The sequence below is a fragment of the Papio anubis genome, chromosome 2 (genome assembly GCF_008728515.1).
Source record: "Papio anubis isolate 15944 chromosome 2, Panubis1.0, whole genome shotgun sequence".
Taxonomy (NCBI): Eukaryota; Metazoa; Chordata; class Mammalia; order Primates; family Cercopithecidae; genus Papio; species Papio anubis.
In genome coordinates, this window is record NC_044977.1 from 18,153,638 (window position 1) to 18,177,117 (window position 23,480).

Below are 23,480 nucleotides of genomic sequence, written 5' to 3' on the forward strand. Positions count from 1 at the left end.
GAATCATGAGCCAAGAAACCTCTTTTCTTTATAAACTGCCCAGCCTCAGGTATTCCTTTATTGTAACACAAACAGACTAAGACCGCAAGGAAACAGCTATTGAAAATTTGAAGCTATAAAGGCACTCTTTCTTTGGGATAGAAAAACAAACTAAAGAGGGCTCAACCAAACTCTGAAACTACATGAACAAATTAACAGAACAAGAGTGGGTAAAAAGGAAATATATCTGAAAACAAATATGTAGGTGTTCGTATGTATAAGCTAGCAATGGTATTAACTATTCTTTCTTAGAGCAAAACAACTTGAAAAACCTAAAATCACTTAATTAAAAAATGTCTCTGGTAATTATGTAAACAAGGAAGGTGGTCCTAAATTGGGAATAGAGAAAATAAAATGGAAAATTATGGTTGATAATATTAAAACATAAAAATAGCTAAAGTGGTTAAGGGACGGGAAGAAGAAACAAAAAAGCAAGGCATGCAAAATGTCGTAAAGGACAGAAAAAGGCTAACAGGAAGGTTGAAGATAAGGGGTCAGTTTCAAGTTTTATGGATATTTCATAGAGTGAATAATACTCTAGGAAAATACAGATGCTTCATTGCAAAGTTAAATAATGGCAGTCTCTTTTAGATCTCTAGAAAAATATAAGGGAAGAGACAAAATTTTAATTAAATTTTTAGTCCCATGAATTTAAAAAAAGTATTTATCCCTCTGCTACTGGTTGTCTACAGGTAAGCAAAATTAATATCATTTGACATATTTGAAAGCAGCCCATCAATGCTGGTTCAACCGTTTATTATTTTATGGGCAAAGACTCATGATTTAGATTTCATATTGCACATATAGTACGGTCATCCTTCTGTTTATACAATTGTTCCCAGTTCTTGCTACATAGGTAAACATATCATGATGTTCTACAGTGTTCCACCACTAGAAAACCATTGGAAGGAAAATAGAAAAGTAGAAAGGGAATGAGAATTGTAATCCAGGGTAAAATGAAGTAGATAGAAGAGAGCCGAGCCATCATGACCCTATTATTAAGCAAAGTAGGAGACATAAATAACATACATAGTTAAAATGACTTATTAAAACACTAGTGATTTTGACACTGTCGAGTTTGTCTTTTCAGACAATATCCCATGAAGAACAATATCCCATGAAGAAACTTACCATGTTAGTCTCTGAAATGCTGTCAATGCTTTCAACATGGACATCTATACCTACTGGCACTGGGGACCCTTCAGAAAGAAGAATGGGTAAAATCCTGAGAAATGCATTATAATCATTTTAAAACCATTCAAAACAGACAGATTAATGCTCTTGATAAAAGAAACAAAGACAGATTTAGAGGAGTCAAGCCTGAAAAGCTTCCTTAATGAGGCTGAGGCTACGTAATGCCTGGATGTGCTACGTGGAACAGGTATGCCTATAATTCAACAGCCCTTTACATGCATAATACTATAGAAACCCAAGGTATGTCTTGCCAGTCCCTGTATCTTTTCTGTGACTCTTCCAGGAATTAACTGATGTCACTTTCACTTTATTAACAAATTCCCTCTTTTGGATCCTCAAGTCCGTGCCCTCGGTATCATTTCTTTATTTTGAAAGTTTTCAGTTGGCCAGGCACAGGGATGGCATGCAAATATATTCCTGCTTCAGGCTTCTGGAATACCTCAGTTGCATCTTAACTTCCATCTTCTTCCTGATATATTGGATCAATTACTATATATCCTACAACACTAATTATGACAATTTTTTTTTTTTTTTTTTTGAGACAGAGTTTCACTCTGTCGCCCAGGCTGGAGGGCAGTGGCACAATCTTAGCTCACTGCAACCTCTGCCTCCTGGTTCAAGCGATTCTCGTGCCTCAGCCTCCCAAGTAGCCAGGATTAGAAGCATATGCCACGACACCAAGCTAATTTCGTATTTTTAGAAGAGATGGGGGTTTCACCACGTTGCCTAGGCTGGTCTCAAACGCCTGACCTCAGGTGATCTGCCTGCCTTGGCCTCCCAAAGTGCTGGGATTACAGGCGTAGCCCGCTGCACCTGGCCAAATTATGACAATTCTTACATGGTGTTTAATGGTAATTTTGATTAAGCATTAACTTGGGAACATCTCACTATTATTCCTTCATAGGGTTCTGCTCTGGTGCTTTTTTCTGTGTATGTGCCTTTTTTCTTGAATTAGTAGAATTACCAAAATAACAGTTCATGAAAATATCTTCGCCATGGCTCCAAATAAAATGCCATGGTATTTTAGATTGACTAAATCTTCCCAATAATTCCAAAACTCCCAGGGAAGAAAAAATCTGGAAAGGTCTTGGAGGAGTGGCAGAATGCCCCAAATGAAGTTCTAGCATTAAAGTCACTCAGGCTAGAGTTTGAAACCAGCTCCACAATTGTTATGTGAATGAGAGTAAATAATGTCTCTAAGCTTAGTTTACCTGATTTATAAAATTTGTCTAGTAAAACTCACCGTGGAGACTCATTTGAGGATTAGACATAATACAGTTACTGAACTTAGTTGGTAGTCAACAAATGGCATATAATAAATGTTATGACTACTGCAATTAAGCAAAAATGTAAACCTGCCCCTTAGGAATGCAAGCCGCTACTCCCAATCCTACGCACATTTAGATAATGAATCCAATGTTCACTAAAAAAAGAAAAAAAGAAAAAGATACAGTGCTTCCAGCACTTTTTTTTTTTTTTAAGCCAGAGAGCAACTTGCAGTCAGTACCTCATGATTTATAAATAGATCCTAGTTGCTGATAACTGTCTCTACAAGCCTGGAGACAGTCATAAAACTGTCCTCCAAAGACCTATTCATGCCACTGCTGCCCAAGCACTGAAGCCTAAGGGTTGTTTGCAGGCTGATCTGAGATCGGGGTTAAAACATAGCTTGTCTGTTAGGAATGGGATTCTGGAAATAACTTCAATTTCTTCCTTCAGTCTTCCAGATTTATACTGGTTCTGGTGGGGATGAGCTCTTCCGTTTGCAAGGAAAATGTATGCTCTTGGGTGCTGTCTGGCCTCATTTCTTTCTTTCTTTTTTTTTTTTTTTAGATGGAGTCTCACTCAGGCTGGAGTGCAGTGGCACAGTCTCGACTCATGGCAACCTCTGCCTCCTGGGTTCAAGCGATTCTCTGGCCTCAGCCTCCCGAGGACCTGGGATTACAGGCATGTGCCACCACCCCTGGCTAATTTTTTTGTATTTTTAGTGGAGACGGGATTTCACCATGTTAGTCAGGCTGGTGTCAAACTCCTGATCTCAAATGATCCGCCCACTTCAGCCTTCCAAAGTGCTGGGATTATAGGTGTGAGCCACTGCGCCGGGACATCACTTCTGCCTCGTTTGAGCTCCATGTCGCACTGCACCTTATTCATGGGTTCGAGGAACTGTATTATGCTCTAGCATTCTTGAGGACAGAGCAGAGAGTGAGCAGCATGTAAAGCCAAGATGCAGAATCACAGTTTGGGAGCCAGATAAAAGCTCCAAAGATCATTCTTTTTACAAAGAAGGAGCTGAGTCACAGATAGAAGGTGGCAATAAGCATATGGATTAAAATCCGTGGAATTTGTAGCCATATAAACCTGAGGTAGTGCCAAACTTTTGTAAATACCTCAACTCCTCATGTAATCTGTAAAACAGAACCAAATATATGGTACCTACTTTATAGGGTTGCTGTGATTATGTGATAGAAAGCTTGTCAAGTTCTTAGCCTAACTGCATTCAGATGTATTAAAACCAACTTCTTCGTTATCTATTGGCTCAGTAATAAATGTAACAGTGTAAATAATAATTTTAGGTACTTTTATTAATTCAGTACCTAAAGCATTTAAAATATAGTGAAAATTAAATAAATATTAACCATTATGATGATGGTTCACTAACTAGGTAATAGTACACACATTTATAATCCTTTTTGTATACGGAAAGATATAGCATCTATTTGGTTTTTATGCAGGCTGGAATAATGAGGGCTAAATAAAAGTTATACATCTGACTTATATAATGCATTTAAAGTTCATTATATAATATATCATCTAATCTTTTAATTATAGCTGCTTTGTTAGCTAGAGAGAACTGATTTTAGCTCCACTTGACACGAAGGAGTGCATACTCAGAGAGGTTACAACACTTGCCTGAAACCCAAAGTTAGTTAATGATTGGAAAGTAGCCAGATCCTTCTGACTCACAGTATAGTCCTCTCCTTTGACAAGCAAAGACTGTGCAAGCAGCTTTTATAACTTTAGCTTTTGTCTTGACTCTGTAGCCACTATCTACATACTGAAATGATTTCACTTTGAAGAAACAAAGAAATTATCATCTATAAAACTAAAACAAAAAGCCCTTAGTTATGGGAGATGTAAAAGGTAGGGAAAACATAAATAAAGAAAATGAGCTGCAATTTATAACCCAAGTTAAACAAAAAGCTCCCCTAAATTTATATCCTCCTGTTTCCACATAATGAGTCAATTAATCTTCTAATGCTTTATAAAAGTAAAAAACACTGCAGTAGCAGCTGGTTTTAATGTTAAAGCTAATTAGGAAAACACATTAAGGCAAGAGAAGTGCTGAAGTTACATTTAGCTCAAGAGGGAAGCACTATGTGCGTGTGTTTGTGTTGCGGACAAGCATAAAGAAAGAAGATAAATTAAAGCTTGTCTTTGATATCCTGCAGTCTGATTTCCCCCAAGGAAGGCAGCCGTGAGAACAGAGAAATGGGTCACTGGTATAAGAGCTTCTTATACTGCTCTGACCAAGACAGGCAAGAGAAGGTTAAGGGGTGTATTTCACAGAGCTACCAACTGACACTTCTGACTGAATTTATGGATTTTTCTGCTCAAACTGATTAAACACACAAGTCATTTGGACACCATTTTGCCCCAGTCCATGATTGTCAGAAAAATTTCTTAATCATGGGATGATTTGCACCTGCCACTAAGCAGCACATTTCAATTGCATTTTTAATGACCCCACAAAGTCTCCTCGGGAAAGAAAGTATTTTTTTTTAAATGCGTTTTCATTTTTAAAAAAATATTAAAATGTGTCTCTAACAGATCAAGCAGAGTCGAAATTTCACGTCAATTTCATGTTTTTCTGGGGGGTGAGGACGAGGTAGGGATGGAGAATGAAGGCATACATGTTTTAAAATAAAAGAGGAGAGTTGGCTCTTCCTCATCTACAGGAGTGCTTCTCAAACTGTAAGATTTAGGGGAATCACTGCAGATTTTTATTAGAATCCTGGGTTGGGACCCGTGCATCTGCATTTCTAACTCCCAGGTGATTCTGCAGCTGGTCCACGGACCACTTTGAGTGTCAAAGCCTCTCTAGACCGCTTGGTTCAAGGTCTGCATTCAAGGATAGTCATTTTTCTCTCAATCTTTCTTCCTTTCCACGGCCTCAAATAATCTCCATAAAAACCCTTTCCTCTAGCATAGGAGCGAATTTAATTGAGGAATCTAACCTGACTGGAATTAGGGCAGGTTTTTGAATTTGTGTTGAAAAGAGTACATCAGGTAGAGAGCTTCCAACTGTGGCTCCGGAGTGGCCAGTTTCAAGCCATTCCTGTGTGACTGGCGCTCCCTGGTGGCCGAAAACCCACAGCCAAGCAAATTTATCGACTGAAGATTCTGCTTGTTATATGGTGGTAGGGGAAATATTTTAAAGAGCTTTTGTAAAATCACAGAGACCAAGGTACAGAATATCTGCGTAGTAGTTGTAGAGCCTATTATATAAACTCTGGGAAAATTTGACTGGGGGAAAACAGTCTATTGAGAACGGTCGTAAGGAAGATACATAAGAGAAGTAGTGAAGAAAAGTAAAAAAAAGATAAAGAAATAGAGTCTCAGAAGAAAAAAAAGAGACATATTTCTAAACTTGCTTAATCTCAAGCCTTATTAAATCTTAAATTATGATTCAACAAGTGTGAAAAATGCTCTGCAAAACAAAAAATTCAACTCACCATGATTTCATCTGATGCTGATCACCTAATACAGTGGCTCTCAAATTGTGGTTCTCAGACCAGCAGCATCACCTAGGAATTTGCTAGAAAGGCAAATCGTTGGCCCCACCCAGATCTAGTGCATCAGAGACTCCGCGGGTGGAACCCAGTAAGCTGTGCCTTCAGAACCCCCAGGTGATTCTGATACTTACTAAAGTTTGAGGCACAAATGTGATGAAATCAAGGTCAGACCTTTAGAATTGGCCAGCACTGTGGCTCACACCTGTAATCCCAGCACTGTGGGAGACCGAGACAGGTGGATCGCCTGAAGTCAGGAGTTCGAGACCAACCTGACCAACATGGTGAAACCCTGTCTCTCCTAAAACACGCAAAAATTAGGTTGGCCTGGTGGCACGTGTCTGTAATCACAGCTACTCGAGGCTGGAGAATTGCTTGAACCCAGGAGGTGGAGGTTGCAATGAACCAAGATTGCGCCACTGCACTCCAGCACTCCAGCCTGGGTGACAGAGTGAGACTCTCTCTCAAAACAAACAAACAAAAAAAGAACTGGAATCAAAAGGATTTCAGAAAATTGAAAAAACAACCAACCACCCCCTAAAAAAACCCAATCCTCAATGTAAGAATATTTAACATACGTTTTTGTTTTGCCTGTTAACAAGTTAGTTCTCTGCAGTACCTACATGCCTATTGCACTTCCCCTGGTCTTAACCACATCATGAGAAGAGTATCTCCCGCCCTGAACACTTGCGGTATTCATTATTCATCAGAAGGATGTATCTGTTCTACTGCCAGAGGATCTTGCTTCTAACCCTCATCCATAGTTCCCTCATCTCCACATCTCTAGGATTCTCAAAAGTTGTCAGTTCAGGAATTGTGGAAGTGGAAAGCTCCGTCAATGAAAGAAGAATCAGGATGGATTTAGCTGTAAGTCAGAGAGTTTAACCTGATGATTTCCCCATACCCTGTGTATTGTTGGAAAACTTGGTACCCTCAGTGATGCAATTATGTGTACATTAAGCAGTCTAAGGAGAAGAAAGTCTTTGTTCCAATTATGTACCTGTAATATGAATTTTCATCTTCTTTACCTGCCATCGCAACTCAGCTCTACCACTTTCTGTTTTCATGGCCTTGGGCAAATCTCTTAACCTCTCTAAGACCCAGTTTTCACGTTGCGATATTAAGTATCATGATAGTGCCTGTTTCATAGGGTCACTGCGAGGATGGAATAAGATAGTACATTAAGGAGTATTCTAACACTGGATCAATCTTAATTGCTAGAAGTGATAAATCATTTTTAAAAGACAATTCAGCAGAGTATGTTCAGAGGGAGCCATGGCATTTGCCATACTAGTTCTTCCCCCAAAGAGAGGCATTCTAGCTCATAAGAATATTCAATAAGGTTTTATAAATAATATGTATCCAATTTAAGGATTTCAGTTAGAAAATAAGTTGGTGTATAGGCAACATATATCCATTCTCTATTTATGGAACACATACTATTTTTTTTTTTTGAGATGGAGTCTCGCTCTGTCGCCCAGGCTGGAGTGCAGTGGCCAGATCTCAGCTCACTGCAAGCTCCGCCTCCCGGGTTCCCGCCATTCTCCTGCCTCAGCCTCCGGAGTAGCTGGGACCACAGGCGCCGCCACCTCGCCCGGCTAATTTTTTGTGTTTTTAGTAGAGACGGGGTTTCGCCGTGTTAGCCAGGATGGTCTCGATCTCCTGACCTTGTGATCCACCCGTCTCGGCCTCCCAAAGTGCTGGGATTACAGGCTTGAGCCACCGCGCCCGGCCGGAACACATACTATTCACTATAGTGTGCATAGTAGGAAAATGAGTTTTTTGGTCAATTTAAAATGGATAACTCATCAATTGTTCTCACTAAAGAGACGGTGATTGTAAAAGCCTTCTTTTTCTGTTTTAAACTGATGGTCTTTACTTGCATTTTGGTCTTACTTGTTTTAAATTTTCACTTCCATTTTGACAGTATGATGGGTTTTGAGATGAGTTTTGAGAGGATAATACTCACCTCCAAATCCAGGTCTCATTGCAAAATCGTTGTCCTCTATATGGAGAGGTTGCTCATATTTCTGAGGCCGCACTTTGGTACTGTCATCTTTCTTCATTCTAGTTTCTTGTTTGCTGTTCCTCCAAAGGGGGGAAGAAAAAAACTTTTGAGATACATATGCTTCTGGATATTTTGATTTAGGTTAGCCATCTGTGCTCAACATAGCATGTTCTGAAATACATACATAAAAGCTCATTTTCTCAGTTCATATTAAGCCAAATAGCTGTCAACATTTGTTCTTTATTATATAAGTGTGGAGCAAATAAGGTAAACCAAATTTCAGAGCACCTTCAGTGACAAACTCACTTTGGATTTAATGCACAAACTTGTATTGTTCCTCAGAATACGGTTTTTAGACCTGGAAAATCCCAATGACCTGAGTGGAGGTGATCAAAACTCAGATTCATGGACTCCTGTCCCAGATCAACTAAATCAGCCCCCTAGGAAGCAGGGCCTAGTAATCTGCACCCAAACAAGCTACCTAGGTGATCTTTGGGGTCACTGAGGCCGAACAACCTCTGCACTACGACAGAAAATAAAAAAGACAGCAAGATTGTAAACAGATGAAGGCAGTGTTTTACAAAGACTAAACGAGCAGAAAATACAAGGTGCAGGTTGAGAGCGCACCGGGCAGAATTCCCACCGGGGGTTCCATAACCTGAGGGATGGCAATATTTACACCTGAAGCCAGGTCAAATTGTGAAGTAGGTGATGTCTGTTTTTACCTACAGTTCTCTAGGGCAAAGGAAAGCAGGCAGTGGCCTCTTGGCCCTAGGTGTCCTGATTGGGAATAAGGCCCTGTCTCTCCCCGTGTCGGTGAGTTTAGGCAGGTTGCTGGACCACCCTGGTTTGTTTTCTGCACTGTGACACCTACTTCTCAGCAATCCTGTGGGTGTGGAGGGGGAATGTCTGTTGTAGCAAAGCTCCTTTGTGAGCGACTTGCAGCAGCCTTCAGAGGGAGACCTCGCTCAGCACCTCTTTCCAGAAAAAGGTGGCGGTCATCATCATGATTACTTTAACGACGATTAATTTATTTATTTATTTATTTCATTTATTTATTTATTTTATTTATTATTATTTATTTATTATTTTATTAATTTATTTATTAATGATATTATTATTACTTTATTATTTATTATCCACTCCATCATCATCAATGACCACCATCATCATCACCATCATCATCATCATCACCATCATCAACACTCACCATCATCACCATCATCATCATCACTATCATCACCCATCATCACCACCATCATCACTACCAACATCACCACCATCATCATCACCATCAACACCATCATCATCACCATCATCACCACCATCATCATCATCATCACCATCATCATCATCATCATCATCGTCATCATCACCACCATCATCGTGGGCAGCAGGAGCAATAACACAAGACCCTGAGGGCTCTACTAAGTGAATCCTAGTCATTCTGAATAGCTGATATGCTTTTGTATTAAAACATGTCTTCTCCAGGAAACTGATGTGAATTTTAATATAAGACACGTAGGTGAACTTTCTTACACAATAAAGTGACTTTGATGGGGAGAATTTCAGAAACTGGAGCAGCTGCTAGAAGGAATACATCTTATGGGCACCTGAGATCACCCAGTGTGGTCTTTCAATAGGGAAGTTTCTGGTTGAAACCATCAGAGGTTTATAGATGTATATTTTATCATGGATAGAAATGCGGAAGTTGAGAAAAGAAATCTGTTTTTGGTAGAAGGCAGTGAGTTTTATTTTAAACATGTTAAGCCATTATATCCCATGAATAATTGAACATATACAACTATTTTTTTCCAAGGAGTTAGAATTAACTAGAAAAGTTCTTCCAAGGAACTAGAATGAACAATTTATTAAAAAATAATAGCAGCTAGCTTGTATTAAATGCCTACTATGTTCAAGGCACCAAGCCAAAGTAAATATTATCTTCATTGGCATACATCCAAATTATGCTTTATTTGGGCCCTATGCCCAGAGTTTCTGATTCAATAGGTTTAGGGTATGAGAATTTGCATGTATAACAATGTCTCAAGAGATCCACTGGCCTAGAAAATAGTAGACATTTAATAAAAGCTAGCTACTTGTTACTATTTTAAGAAAAATGGAAATGTAACTATGAGTGAAAACTCATAAAAATCTGTAAACCCCTTTGGTAATAATCTTTTAATACAGCTAAATGGCATGTCACTAATGTGTCTGCTCAGAAGCATACTTCTCCATGAGATTGAAAAGGATAAATCTTAATTAAGAATCCCAAGAATGCCAAAGGCAGAGCCCACTGTGAAATGCTCTCTTGGCAGCATGTGAAAGCACATGCACCTGTTCTAACTTGAGGGCTCTTCAGGTACACAATGAGATGTTCCATATTTATCTACTTTTGCCTTTTTTTGTATTTTTTGTATCTTCTATTTCCCAAAAAGGATCTGCTGCTTAAATACCCTTCTAATGAATTTTGAAAATCTATATATTCCCCTCACACATATTTAAATAGACATTTATATTGACGATTTCAAATAAAACACATTGTTCCTTTAAGTGTATCCAATGAATCTAACTATACATATTATGCATTTAAATATACCTGAATAAGCTTTTTAAAAATCAGAAATTTTATTGCATTCTTTTTTTTAAAAAATTTCTATCTCCATTTTATTTATTTCATATAATTCTATCACTCCATCATGTATCTTTTTTAAGAAAAATGTGTAAGCAAAGAAATTGACTTTTTTATTTTCTATGACAATTACAAATGGAATAAAACATAATTTGTATAAATACTGATACTTATTAAAATTAAGAATAAAATTTTATTAAAAGTGCATTTATTAATGAAGTGATGATTTGCTTTCCCCAATTATTCTATGTATCAGCAAATGGGTATTACTCATTGCTGAAATAAAGCTGGGTTTTTCGCATTAATTCTGTTCTTATTTTTTAATCTTTATAGATGAAAATATTGAGAAAGTTTGTTCATATATGTGGAAGTACATGGAATTTGAAGAAATTTTGTTTCAGTATTCTTTTAACAATGTAACTTAATTATTTAAACTCCTTACTTGTTTTTCAAAACTCACACTGTAGAGTTTATCTTCAACAATTATTTTAATGATTTATAATCTGACAAATTAATTAGTGCCTCCTTCAATTTTGTTAAAAGCAAAAAATAGAGAATTGCTATTAAGAAAAGGATGTCTTGTGTAGCGTCATCCACTATCTCAACTACAGTATTTGTAATGATCTCTTTGTACCCAGGAACTTTTTACACACTGGGACAATACTTGTAGGATTCAGGAAGAGGGAGAGGGATGCCTGTATATTGCCAGGTAGGACACAGCAATCATTAAATGGAGGTAATAAAGGAGACTGCAGGTGGCGAACAGATCAGTTTTAAGAAAGAGGTCAGAAGGAAGTTAAAGATCCAAAAACTGTTTTAAAACTACTCATGTCTACATGCCCCTCAGATACCTTGCATCTACCCATAGAGGCATAATACATTGTACCCCGGGAGGACAGGCACCCTCGTTTGAAGGCCTCTGATGCCTACACAGGAAGGTTAATAAAATGAAAGATGAAATAAAACCAAGGAGACAGAAGGAAATTTGGTTAATAAAGGATCACTATATAATGCAGCATCAGATTTAGCTCAGAGTGTTCTAGTCTTACTCTATACACATATCACTTTAAACCCCTTTGTGTCTTCTCTCCTCTCCCTCATTCTAGAAAAAATGATTTCAGTTTAGCAGCTACTGAGAAGAAGCTTTTGGATTTGTTCTGTCTGAGGAGAGGATCTTCTAGGAGTCTGAGTCCTGATGGGATCAAGCGAAGATATCCCAATTCCTGGGAGAGTCTCTCACCGGTATTCCTCATCTTTGTCCTTTCCCATAAAGTATTATGAAGATTGAGAAACAGTAGGTGTGAGTCTTGGTAATAGGTGTGTTTTTTCTCTTTCAGTTAGGGCTTTTTCCTTCCTGGGTCACACAAAGAAAACATATTTCTATGCTCCCTCTTCTCAGTGTCAGAAACTCTACTGTAATTGTGTGACGAAGAAAGTGGAGGTCTGGGAGGAGGGAAAGGCTGGATTTTGAGTGGTCTCAGGGGGACTAAGAGGGTCTTTGAAGAGGACATAGTAGCCAAAGGATTAAAAACTAGAACTGGTTGAGGAAAAGGAAACACACCTAACTTATTCTGTGGCATTAGAGTTTTATAAGTGGAATGATAAAAACTCATCTGACTTGAGTCACAAACACTCGGTTGGTTGCCTTATAAGACTGCTTTCCCTAGAGCCTGGAGGCCTGTATATTTGATGGATTAACTAGAATAAAGAACTAGGTATGATATGAAGAGACTACTTACCCAAGGGATGACATAATTAATAAGCATATTTAAAAGTATTTAATTGAGGGGGTCAAGAGTATGATACCAATTGAAGCCATAACTGTCATTTTATACCGATTAAATTAGCAAAAGACAAAAAAGAATGTTAGTGCCCCATGCTGTGAAGGGATGCGGCCAGGTGCAATGGCTCACACCTGTAATCCCAGCACTTTGGGAGGCGAAGGCGGGCGGATCACTTGAGGTCAGGAGTTCGAGACTAGTCTGGCCAACATGGCAAAACCCCATTTTTACTAAAAATATAAAAATTAGCCAGGCGTGGTGGCGGGAGCCTGTAATTTCAACTACTCAGGAGGCTGAGGCAGGAGAATCACTTGAACCTGGGAGGCAGAGGTTGCAGTGAGCCAAGATTGTGCCACTGCATTCCAGCTTCAGCCTGGGTGAAAGAGTGAGACTCTGTCTTGGGGAAAAAAAAAAAGGATATGATGAAATGCAAATATTTCTATTTTGCAGGTGGGAGTATACATATTGGTAAACTCCTCTAGAAATTCATCTCAAGAACTATAAAGATATTTCATGTGCGTTACTCAATTATTCAATTCCAGAAAAATCATAATTTTCTTGGTAAAGGAAAAAATGACATGTGTGAAAACATTTATTGCTGTTACTTATCTTAGTGGAAACTTGAAAATAAATGTTCAGAAACAAAGGAGATAATTCTTGTCCTTTAATTCAAATTAATAATATGGAGTGATTAAAAATAGCATTATGGTGTCTGTGAAGCAATGTGAGAAATGCTTAAGTGAAGAAAATACAAAAACGGTTTCTATGCTATGATTTTAAACATGAAAATATCATGTAGTTTCATGAATAACGATTAGACGTGAACTTGGAAAAACAAAAGCCTTGAGGTTCTAGGTATTTTTTTCCACATAAAAATCCATTATTGTTATTGTTATTTGTATCATAAATTATCTAGAGCAAATTGGACTTGCCATTTAGAATCCTTTCCAAATAAGAATCTGGTCAAAGCTCTCCACCTTATCATTCCATTCTTCTTGTAGTTCTAGAAGCATGGCCTCTTGATAACATGGATGTTTTTCTGAGTCAAGCTTTATTGTGAACCAGTGCACACTGAAGCTCAGTTAACTGTTCCAAATAATGTAAGCAACATTTTAAAAACCTTTTGTAGGCTTTTTGTTTTTCTTTAGAAAAATACAAAATGAACCAACAATGTTCTATTAGGCTACATACATGGACGCAAATTCAAGGAATAAGGTAAAGTAGTGGGAAAATCAGTTGGTCCAATTTTTCATCATGAAGAAAACCTTTATAATTCTTGATCCAATGTTTATTTCCAGACCCTGGATGTTTTTGAAATGTCTTAGAGAAAATGTGGTACATAAGATGTAGTGAATCTTAAGGCTTTGATTGAACTCCTAACTTCTGAACTCTGGAAATACATACCTGACTTTATCAATAGCCTGTCTCTTGTAAAAGAAAACATCTAGGCAGATGAACATTTCTGTGGAAAAGCCAGCGAGAGAGAATGCTTCACTTGAAACACTACAGTTCCCACATCTCACTTGGACCTCTGTCAGACCAAAAGCTCAGTGAGGAGGCCTCAGTTGCCTCATCTGCGAAATGAGGAAATTAGATTAGCAGCTAGTCTGCAGACATTTTTTAAAAACAGTCCACATGGTATATTAACTTGGAAAAATTCAGAGAAAAGCCTGGATTTCTTGCTTCTTTTGAAAAAAGTCAGAAAATCTGGCCACATAAGGTTCAAGTTATAACAAGAGAAGGCTGTGGGCATGGTGGCTCATGTCTATAATCCCAGAACTTTTGGAGGCCAAAGCTGGAGGATCATTTGAGGCCAGGAGTTTGAGTCCAGCCTGGGCAAATAGAGAGACCCAATCTCTACCAAAAAACAAACAAACAAACAAAAAAACAACCACCACCACCAACAACAACAAAACATTAGCCATGTGTAGTGGCACACACCTGTTGTCCCAGCTACTTGGGAGGTTGAGGTGGGAGGACCACTTGAGCACAGGTGTTTGAGGTTATAGTGAACTATGATTGCACCACTGCACTCCAGCCAGGGCAACAGAACAAGACCTTGTTTCAGGAAAAAAAAAAAAAAGTTAAAAATTAAAAGACAAACAAAAACAAGAGAAGGCTGAACCTGACCAGCCATTTTCCCTCAGAGAAGCATATACCTTGTAGTTGTAGTCTCTGCCACTGTCTTCTGTTTAGCTTGCGGTAGCATTGGATTTGCCATGCTTGAGAATCTACTAGTTTTTACATTAGGTTCAGGGTAATGTTTAACAAGTGACTCTTTAGGAAAAAAAGCCCCAGTTTATAGTGTTTTATTTCCATGGTGTAAATATTTCCACCACGGCTGATTTCAGGCTACCAACAACATGCATGGCAGAGATGTGCCTAGCACATAGGATAGGATAGGATAGGATAGGATAGGATAGGATAGGATAGGATAGGATAGGATAGGATAGGATAGGATAGGATAGGATAGGATAAATGGTACAGTATGGTATATTGTTGTATTTCTACCATAGTTACAATAGACCTAAATAAAATAATCTCTTGCGAGTGAAATTGGTGAAGATGGCCAAAAATGTGGAGAAATCATTAGGAAGTGGTGAGTTTTAAGTATTTGCTACCTTTATCTTAGAAATTATTTAATTTAATTGCAGGCTTATATAATTTAATTTCTAATAATGTGTGCTTTTAACAGCCAGCTGATAAATTTCCTGAAAACGATTGGCTGTTGCAAGCCAGTTTGAGCAGACTCCAGCACTCTGCTGATTATTTTCAAGGCCAGAGTCCATACGTTGCTCTTATAGTATTTTTAGCCCCCAACCCAGCACTCGCACGTAAATGTCACTCAATATAATTGTTGAAAGAATGAATAAATATTCAATGAGTCTATTTGCTTAATCTTCTTTGCATTATCCGGGAGCAAAATTTCTTCTCTAGGTAAAAGGGGAACATTTTCCACCTGCCAAACTTACTTTATTCACACCTCTCCCTACTTTGGTTTTAGGAAACAAAAGGTATCTTTGAATAAATATTTTTTAAAGTCTTTAGATTTCAAAAGAAGGGAATCTCTGGATTAAAAATTAAGGTTATACTCTGAATGAAAACAACTAAAAACAAAACATTTAAGAGCCTTGTTGCATAAAAACTGGCCCCAAACAATGCATATATAAATCCCCCTTATAATTTTCAAAGATCATGTCTTCCTTTCATGTTCACTCTACTAGTTCTCTTGCATTATAGAAGAGTGGATTATTAATTCATTCATTCATTACTTAATTATTCGCTGATAATCAGGTTGGATGTTGGGCAAAGAACCTCACAGTGTCTACTCACATACTAAGACTCCTGGGCCCCTTACTCTAAAAAATGACTGTATACAGTATTTACTGTATTTTGGTCTAATGCCCTAAAATCTGCATGACAGAGTGCTTGAGTGACAGCTCAGAAATTGGCTGGCTGTATTACCCTGCTCACTCAGGGGAAATGCCTGGGTTTCATTCTAAGTGGCTACTTCTGGACCAGGTGATGGTTTATGCAATCCCCAGTGCCCTAGAGGGTTTTTCTTTGAAGAACAAAAGAAGCAGACATAAATTTTAATGAATCCCATTCTGGCTTGTGACTCAAAGGAGCACTTCATTTAGGATATAGAGAAGTGACAACAAATATGATTGGCCCCACATGGCCGAAATCCTGGCGTTTCCTATGCAGGAAGTCTGCTTTTGCGTAGGCTCTAAAATTCTTCTTTTCCTTTACATAGGATCTAAAAATGAGGCATTTAACATCACAAACATTTCGACCTCACCACAAAGAACCAATGTTCTTCTCTTGTTCTTTAAATGTCACCTAAAAAATACACATGGTAGATTTTTTCTGTAGCAACTCTGCCACTGATAGTGGGCTGGTGTGATGAATTAGCTACTATAATCATCTCTCCTCCTCATCTAAACATCCACCAGACTGTACAAGTCTACTCTTTGGATGAGAGATAATATTTTAAGCATTTAAGTCCATTAATTTTTAAAATTAGATAAAACATACTATAAAATGTAATAAGCTACCTGAAAAAAAAAAAAAAACAGAGTCTGGTAGTATACATAGTCTGGTGGTATACTCTTACATTTCCCAAATATTTCCTTAGCTAATTGCTATGAAGAAGACTGGGAAAGTGGTTAAATGGAACAAGACTTCGTATCATCTCAGGTCTGGGTCTGGGAGCAGAAGTGTGGAAGGAAAGTGTGAGAGGTAGTCCCTGATTTTTAATCGCAGAGCAGGAATCCGTAATCAAGTAACACACCTCTTTTGGTTTTGGTCATTAAACCTGAGACTTCAGAAGATATTTATTAAAATTTTATGTTCTCTTTCCTGATCTTACAGTGAGTGCATAATACATATTCAGGATGTGAGGACAATCTAACTTAAACATCTGTCACCCCATTGGCTGCCAGGATTGACCAGATGATACTCTTATCTTCATTCTGCAATTTCTCCTGTTGGGTCTTTTTGGAAATACGGTGCTTGGTGAAAAGGGAAGACTTTCTCAAAGACGTTATTTGATTATTAAAGGTATATGGGTAGTAGGGGGACAAATCATTGCAGTATGCCTGGGGCTGAAGGGATTCCTGGCTTTTTTAGTACTAAAACCTATAAAGCCCTAGGCAAGTTGGTGTACAAACAGGTCACTCTCACAGATAGCTATCTCCCTTACTAGCACATCCAAACACGCTCCTGATTATTGATGGGAAGATAATAGTGATTGTGTGTTGATATTCAGGATTTGTCAAACGTATGAAAATTATTGTTGAAAGATAAACGGCTTTAATGCCTTTTGATATTATTTCATCAATCCATGAAACTATATACCCTACAAATACTTGACATTAAATGAAGTTGGTGCTTAGACTAATTTCTACTCAAAATACATTTGAGGAAACATTAAACAAGTATTTAATGTATCAGTAATAAATGTATTACTAATTGAGGAAATACATTCCCTGAAAGAGGATCCTTATATGAACCCTTTAACCGTTTTCTCCGTAAATAAGCATAAATAAATTTACAAATGTCAGCAAATTCCAAGATCTTGCTCTTTCAGATGTCAAACAGAGGTGACTGATGATGATGCATGAATGCTATCTCCAGAGACAGACATGGTTACAAAGATGTGCTACCATTAAAGATATGTTTCTAGGTTTCCTGTCGGTCTGAGGCAACTGGTGAGAGAAACTGGGCAGTAACTCCATGGACTGCACTATGAGCATCTTACCAGATTTGTTTCATTGAAGAGGAGCACCGCTGGTGTGTCATCCTGATGTGAGAAGCAGCACAAACATTTGGTATCAATGTGATCCAGATGTAGGTGAAGGAGACCAACTGGAAAGCCAGGATCATCTCTTCCAAAAAAAGACAAAAAGGATGCAGGTGGATACAGCCAATACTGTGATCACGATTTCTTCTTCATGTGTCTTTAAAAAAATAAACAGCACGCCAGGGAAAATGTATTAGGGGGCGAAAAAAGACATTGTCTTCAATGCTGTACTTTGTTTCAGTAGATTAAATTGATTCACATCACTTACAGGCAGATATCTATCTGAATCTTCAGCAATATGAGGAAAACAAAGCAGATTTTTTAAATTTTCAGTTTACATCCTTTGGTCCCCTGTTCCAGGGAAGGTTTGTAGTGTGATGCTCAATCCATACTCAATAAACCCTCAGCTGCAGTCCTAGGCAAACAAAGAAGTGAGGTTAAGCATTAATCCTCTTAATCCAATGCAATATCATTTAAATATACTTAGTGACTCAGCAAAATAATATGCTTATTGAGGAAAAAAAGATGATTAATTTAATCTTAATTACACATTTGAAGACCTTTTCCATTATCCTATGGTTCCTTTTAATCCAGAAAGGAATCTTTTCCTCACCAAATGCATACAGACTGCCTTAGCACAAACACAAAATATAATTATCTTTTTTAAGATAAATAATCGTATTTTAAGATGATGGTTTATTTCATTGATAACAAGAGTGGTTTAAGTTAAGGTTTATTTAATAGCAAGCAACCCAGTTAATAAAAATGAACTTAATCCTGGTCAGTGTGCAAAGCACACACTGTCACCGTTAAATTACGGCCACATACTCTCCTAAAGGTGCTTTGCATACTTAGAGAAAATATTCAGGAAAATATTTCTACTTCACATATGCAAAGTACCAATGAATGGTCATGTCGTTGAAATTAATCTTCTTCAACTGGAATACCACAAGGTGAGCAATGCAGCAACAGCTGCCCTTTTTACTAGGACTTAGAAAGAAAGCCATTTTCTTCCCAGAAATATAGTGTTGTGAGAGAAATTATTAAATTTCCTCAAATAGATCTGTGTCCTTGATACTTTGTATTCTGTGTAACTGCTTAATCATATTTATTTCTTTTGGTTTGGGTTATGTCTTCTTTTAGTCCATGCATTAAAACCTTCTCCTATGTTTCTTGAGCATGTCTTTCCTCTTTAAAATATATTTTTAATATAAAATATTACAAATATACAGAATGATGTAATAAATCCTTGCTTCGCTTCTTAGGCTGGATTTAGTGTTTATAATTATATGCAATTATACTATTATTGTATATGTATGTATCTATAAATAATGTGCAAACTTTTGCATGTTTTAAAACTTTATGTAAATGGTGTCATATTCTACTTTTACTACTAAAAGCTACTTTTTCTTTCAACATTATGCTTAGGGATTTATTATGTTGATAAATGTGCCTCTAGTCAATTCATTTTAACTGCTATATGGTATTTCAGTATGGATACATAACATTGCATTTATTCGTATTTTTGTTGATGGGCATTCTTTCTTATATTTCTATTACAAACAATCCTGCAATAAATTTCTATTAATATTTTCTTGTACACACGTGTAAGTGTTTCTTTAGGTAAATACCTAGAAGTAAAATGGCTAAGCTGAATAATTTTCATACCTTCAAATTTACTGGGCATAATTATATTGCTCATCAACGTGCTTGTAGCAATTTACTTCTCCACTAGCAGTGAATGAGAGTTCTTATTTCTTAAAATATTTTTTAACATTGGTATTATCAGATTTTTAAATGTTACCTCATTCAATGGGTATTGTAATTTTAATTTCTGTAATGTTTAGAAACGTTGAAGCATCTTCTTTGGTATTTTTGAGCCAGTAAGCCTTCTTTGAAGAGCCAATGGAAGAAATGTAAGAAAAGCTGCTCATCTTAAACTACTGTCACTTTGGTTGTTGGAAAACTGTTGGAAGACTACACTGTGGTCAAAGTTTGTTTGAGTACGTTCCACCTCAGTGCTCTTATGAGATCCAGGGCACCAACCCCTTAGCTCTAGCACTCTTTATTACCTGGTCCACTCTTCACTTAGTAAAAGCAATATCTACGCTAACATTTCCCAAAGTACTTGGCTACACTGAAGATGTTTTGTGAAAAACTGTTCTGTACTGAATGAGTTTGGGAAACATTATACATTTTATTACTCTGTTAGGGGTCACGCTCTTACCCCAGGGCCTTTGGACTGGTTGTCACCCTTGCCTGACATATTGTTCATCTGGATATCTATATGGCTAACTCCCTTAACAAATGCAAATGTCTGAGAAAATATCATCTATTGAGTGAAGTATACCCTGACCACTCTTTTTTAAAAATGCCATATTCTTTCTTTCCTCCTACAACCTGCATTAGCAATCTACCTTTCACCCTGTTTAGCATGTCTTATATAATTTTGTTGTTGTTGTTTATTGTTCATAATCTGTCTAATCGTGCTAGAATGTAAGCTCTGTAAGGAAGTGACCTTTGTTTTGTTCCGTGAGGCCTCCCAAACACTTACAACTATCTTCGAAGTATAGTTGGTATTAGTAAATATTTCTTAAATAATGAATGAATATTAACACAATCAAGGCTTCAGTTGAAAAAAAAAAAAAAAGGCCTGTTTAGTTCTGCTGAATTCTGTGTCTCTCAAACTTATTTGATCTCAGATCCCATTTTAAAACAAAACAAAACAAAACCACGATACTTACATTCTTCCAAAATAGTACTCCTCCATAACAGCCAGTTTGGGAGATTCTCATTTACAGGTAAATCAGTGCTTTGCACATTCTCCTTAGCAAAATTCTGTGTCCTATCATCTTGAGACAACCTTTGATGACTGCTAAACTTTTACGTTCACAATGAAATATTGGTAGCTGATCAAGAATAAGCAAGATTTAAGAGGAGACTTCATGAAGTGGTCTTTGATCTGAAGGAATGAAGCACTAGAGTAGAAGTTATTTTCTTTACGGGACTCAGTGGAGCTCTTTGGGGCACGTATTTTTTGGAAATATCTGTCAGATCATATACATCCTCACTGTCACTTAAGTTATGTTAGGATGCCCTAGTGTCTCCTTCTGCACTGCAGGGATGAATCATGATGAGAATCTGTCTGACCTCTTTATTGAATAATCTTTGCTAGACTATCTATATCACTATAAATATTAAGGAAGAAATAAAAAGTTTGTTTTTGATGATGAATTTCAAATGGGAAATGGTCTGCATAAAAATAAAAATAAGGCAATAGCTTAGACTAGAGAGAGTTGGCTTATAGAAAGTCCAAGGGTTTTAGTTCAATTACAAGAAGGCATCTGTCTCTGTTGATGCTGAGTTAGCTCCTTAACCTTATTCCTTTAGAGCTTTTCTTTGCAAGCTCAGTAAGCTTCTTAAGGAGAAAAAAAAAAAAGCAGAAAAGCACATCTGTCAAAACTAGAGAGTGGTAAGTAACTGCCAGGAAACAAAATGAATCACAGGGTCACTGGAGAATTTCGTAACAGTTTAAGCTCTCCCTTGCATAAATTGCCTCCTGTTCACTCTTCATCCACTCTGATGATGTCAGTCGGCCAGTTTTTATTTGTTTGGCAGGGACATAAAGAGAGAATTTGGAAATGATGGCTGTGTCGCCAATCTTGGGATATGTAGCCATTGTTTTGCCTACAAAGAGAAAACAAAAGAAAAGCTAAGGTCTTATTTAGACTGGATCTGACAACAACAAAAAATTCCAAGCTTCCAGAAATTTCCCAATGTGTCGGCAGAATGTCATCTAGGCAAAATATCTTGAGTTGCAAATTGTAGAGTCATAAAATCTCGATAGGGAAAGACTTTTGGAAATCATTTAGACTACACTTAATGCCTCTCCTGCTTTCTTTTATGCTGAGGAAGCTAGGACTAGAGGGGTTAAGTGATCAAAATTAATTTTCTTATTTACAGTCATGTGCTGCATAATGACGTTTTGGTGAGTGATGGACCACATATATGACTGTGGTTATCCAATAAGTTAAGGTTAATTTACTCTTGAAGAAAGAAAAAGATTTCGTATAAATTTAGTGTAGCCTAAGTGTACAGTTGAGAGTAGTGTACACTCATGCCCTGGGCTTTCACATTCACTCACCCAGAACAACTTTCAGTCCTGTGAACTCCTTTCATGGTAAGTGCCTGATACAGTTAATATTTTATGCTGCATTTTAACTGAACCTTTTCTATTTTGTCTATGTTTATATATTTTTAGATACACAAGTATGTACCATTGTATTACAATTGCCTACAGTATTTGGTATAATAACGTGCTGTACAGGTTTATAGCCACACTCTATAGCATAGGTGTGCAGTAGGCTAGACCATAGAGGTTTGTGTAAGTATACTCTACAGTTGTTTGCACAATGAAGAAATCACCTAACAACGCATTTCTCTGAGTTTGTCCACGTCATCAAATTGCGCATAACTGTGTTTTGCTTTGATGCATTGGAAATATAACTGGCCATGCCTAGAGCAGCCAGTAGGGGGCATTTGCTATCCTTCCAAAAAATCTTGCTCTCGCTCAGAAATCCTGTTTTCTCTCCGATTTCCAGAATTACCAGACAACCAGTAGATCATCGTTTTTCCATACCCAGTAGACCATCGTTCGCCCCACGACCCTTGCTTCATTCTCTTATCACATCCTTCCTGGCATCCAAAATCAGCTGATAGGAGTGAGGACACTGAAGAATCTCCTGTTTTACAGGCCAGCGGATGACACTAAAGCAAAGCTGTCTACATCATCGTGTAATAGCGCAAAATCACCACGAGATGGAAGCATAGGATACAAATTCTCATCCAAATTACAGTATTGTCTCGAATTTGCCTCCTTATGGCAGGAAAACCTTGTGTGGTACTGGTAAATGCAAATTATTCAGCATTTGTAGTGAATAATTTTCACTTTCCAATATTGGCAGAATGGACTGAAAAGATTAATGACATAATATCAAACGATTCAGAGAAAACACCCACACACCCCCTTATTGAGGAAAATGCAACTATTTACCTTGAATAATTGACTAATGAGGTTTATTGGTTTCTCTGATTGAACACAAATTTATTTTTAAGATGTCACTTTTTACCTACACCTAAGAACAGCATTTTGTTTGTGGGAACGCTAAGGGACAGAGGTGAACATTGTAGAAAAATAAGCTTTCTGTTAGAATGAAGTACCTGTTATGAGTAAAGTTTCTAAAGGACACTGAATAAAGCACTAGGGCACGTGGCTCTGGGACTGGATGTGGTATTTACTGTATGATTTTTAAAAAGCTTCTTAAACTTCCTGGACTTCCATTTCCTCTTCTGTATTCATTAAGCACGTGTATGTAGGTGACTTTTGAGATCCCCGAGGAAGCAATAAAACACAGTGGTTAAGAAGAGACAACAGTGATCATCTTTACTGGGATATTTGGTGTCAGATTTTGTGGGTGCAAACATCTACTTTTCCATTTACTAGTTGTCTGAACTTTGAAAATGACCTGAGATTTTTTGTTGAGTCAGTTACTTTATATATAGTTAAGAGGAATAATGCTAGGACCGATCTTTTAAGATTAAAGTCGGAATTTATGAGACTGTATATTTAGCACAATGTTTGGTACATTGAAAATACCATAATTGACAAAATGAATATCAGTGATCAATCTCATTCGTCTCTATTAATGTAGTATGATCTTCCAATGTT

At 37.4% G+C, this 23,480-nt stretch overlaps 1 protein-coding gene across 1 annotated transcript in view; it reads right to left on the reverse strand.

Annotated features, from left to right (window-relative positions):
* GABRR3 (gamma-aminobutyric acid type A receptor rho3 subunit) overlaps nucleotides 1-22,991 on the reverse strand; it is a 60,159-nt gene extending 37,168 nt beyond the window's left edge. The window contains exons 1-4 of the mRNA XM_017955066.3: nucleotides 18,021-22,991; nucleotides 17,711-17,909; nucleotides 7,996-8,108; nucleotides 1,171-1,238 (exon numbers count right to left, since the gene is read on the reverse strand). Of these exons, the coding sequence (XP_017810555.1) occupies nucleotides 1,171-1,238; nucleotides 7,996-8,108; nucleotides 17,711-17,835 (306 nt within the window). The 5' untranslated portion in view covers nucleotides 17,836-17,909; nucleotides 18,021-22,991. The remainder of the gene's footprint in view (nucleotides 1-1,170; nucleotides 1,239-7,995; nucleotides 8,109-17,710; nucleotides 17,910-18,020) is intronic.
* Between the last annotated feature and the right edge of the window lie 489 nt (nucleotides 22,992-23,480).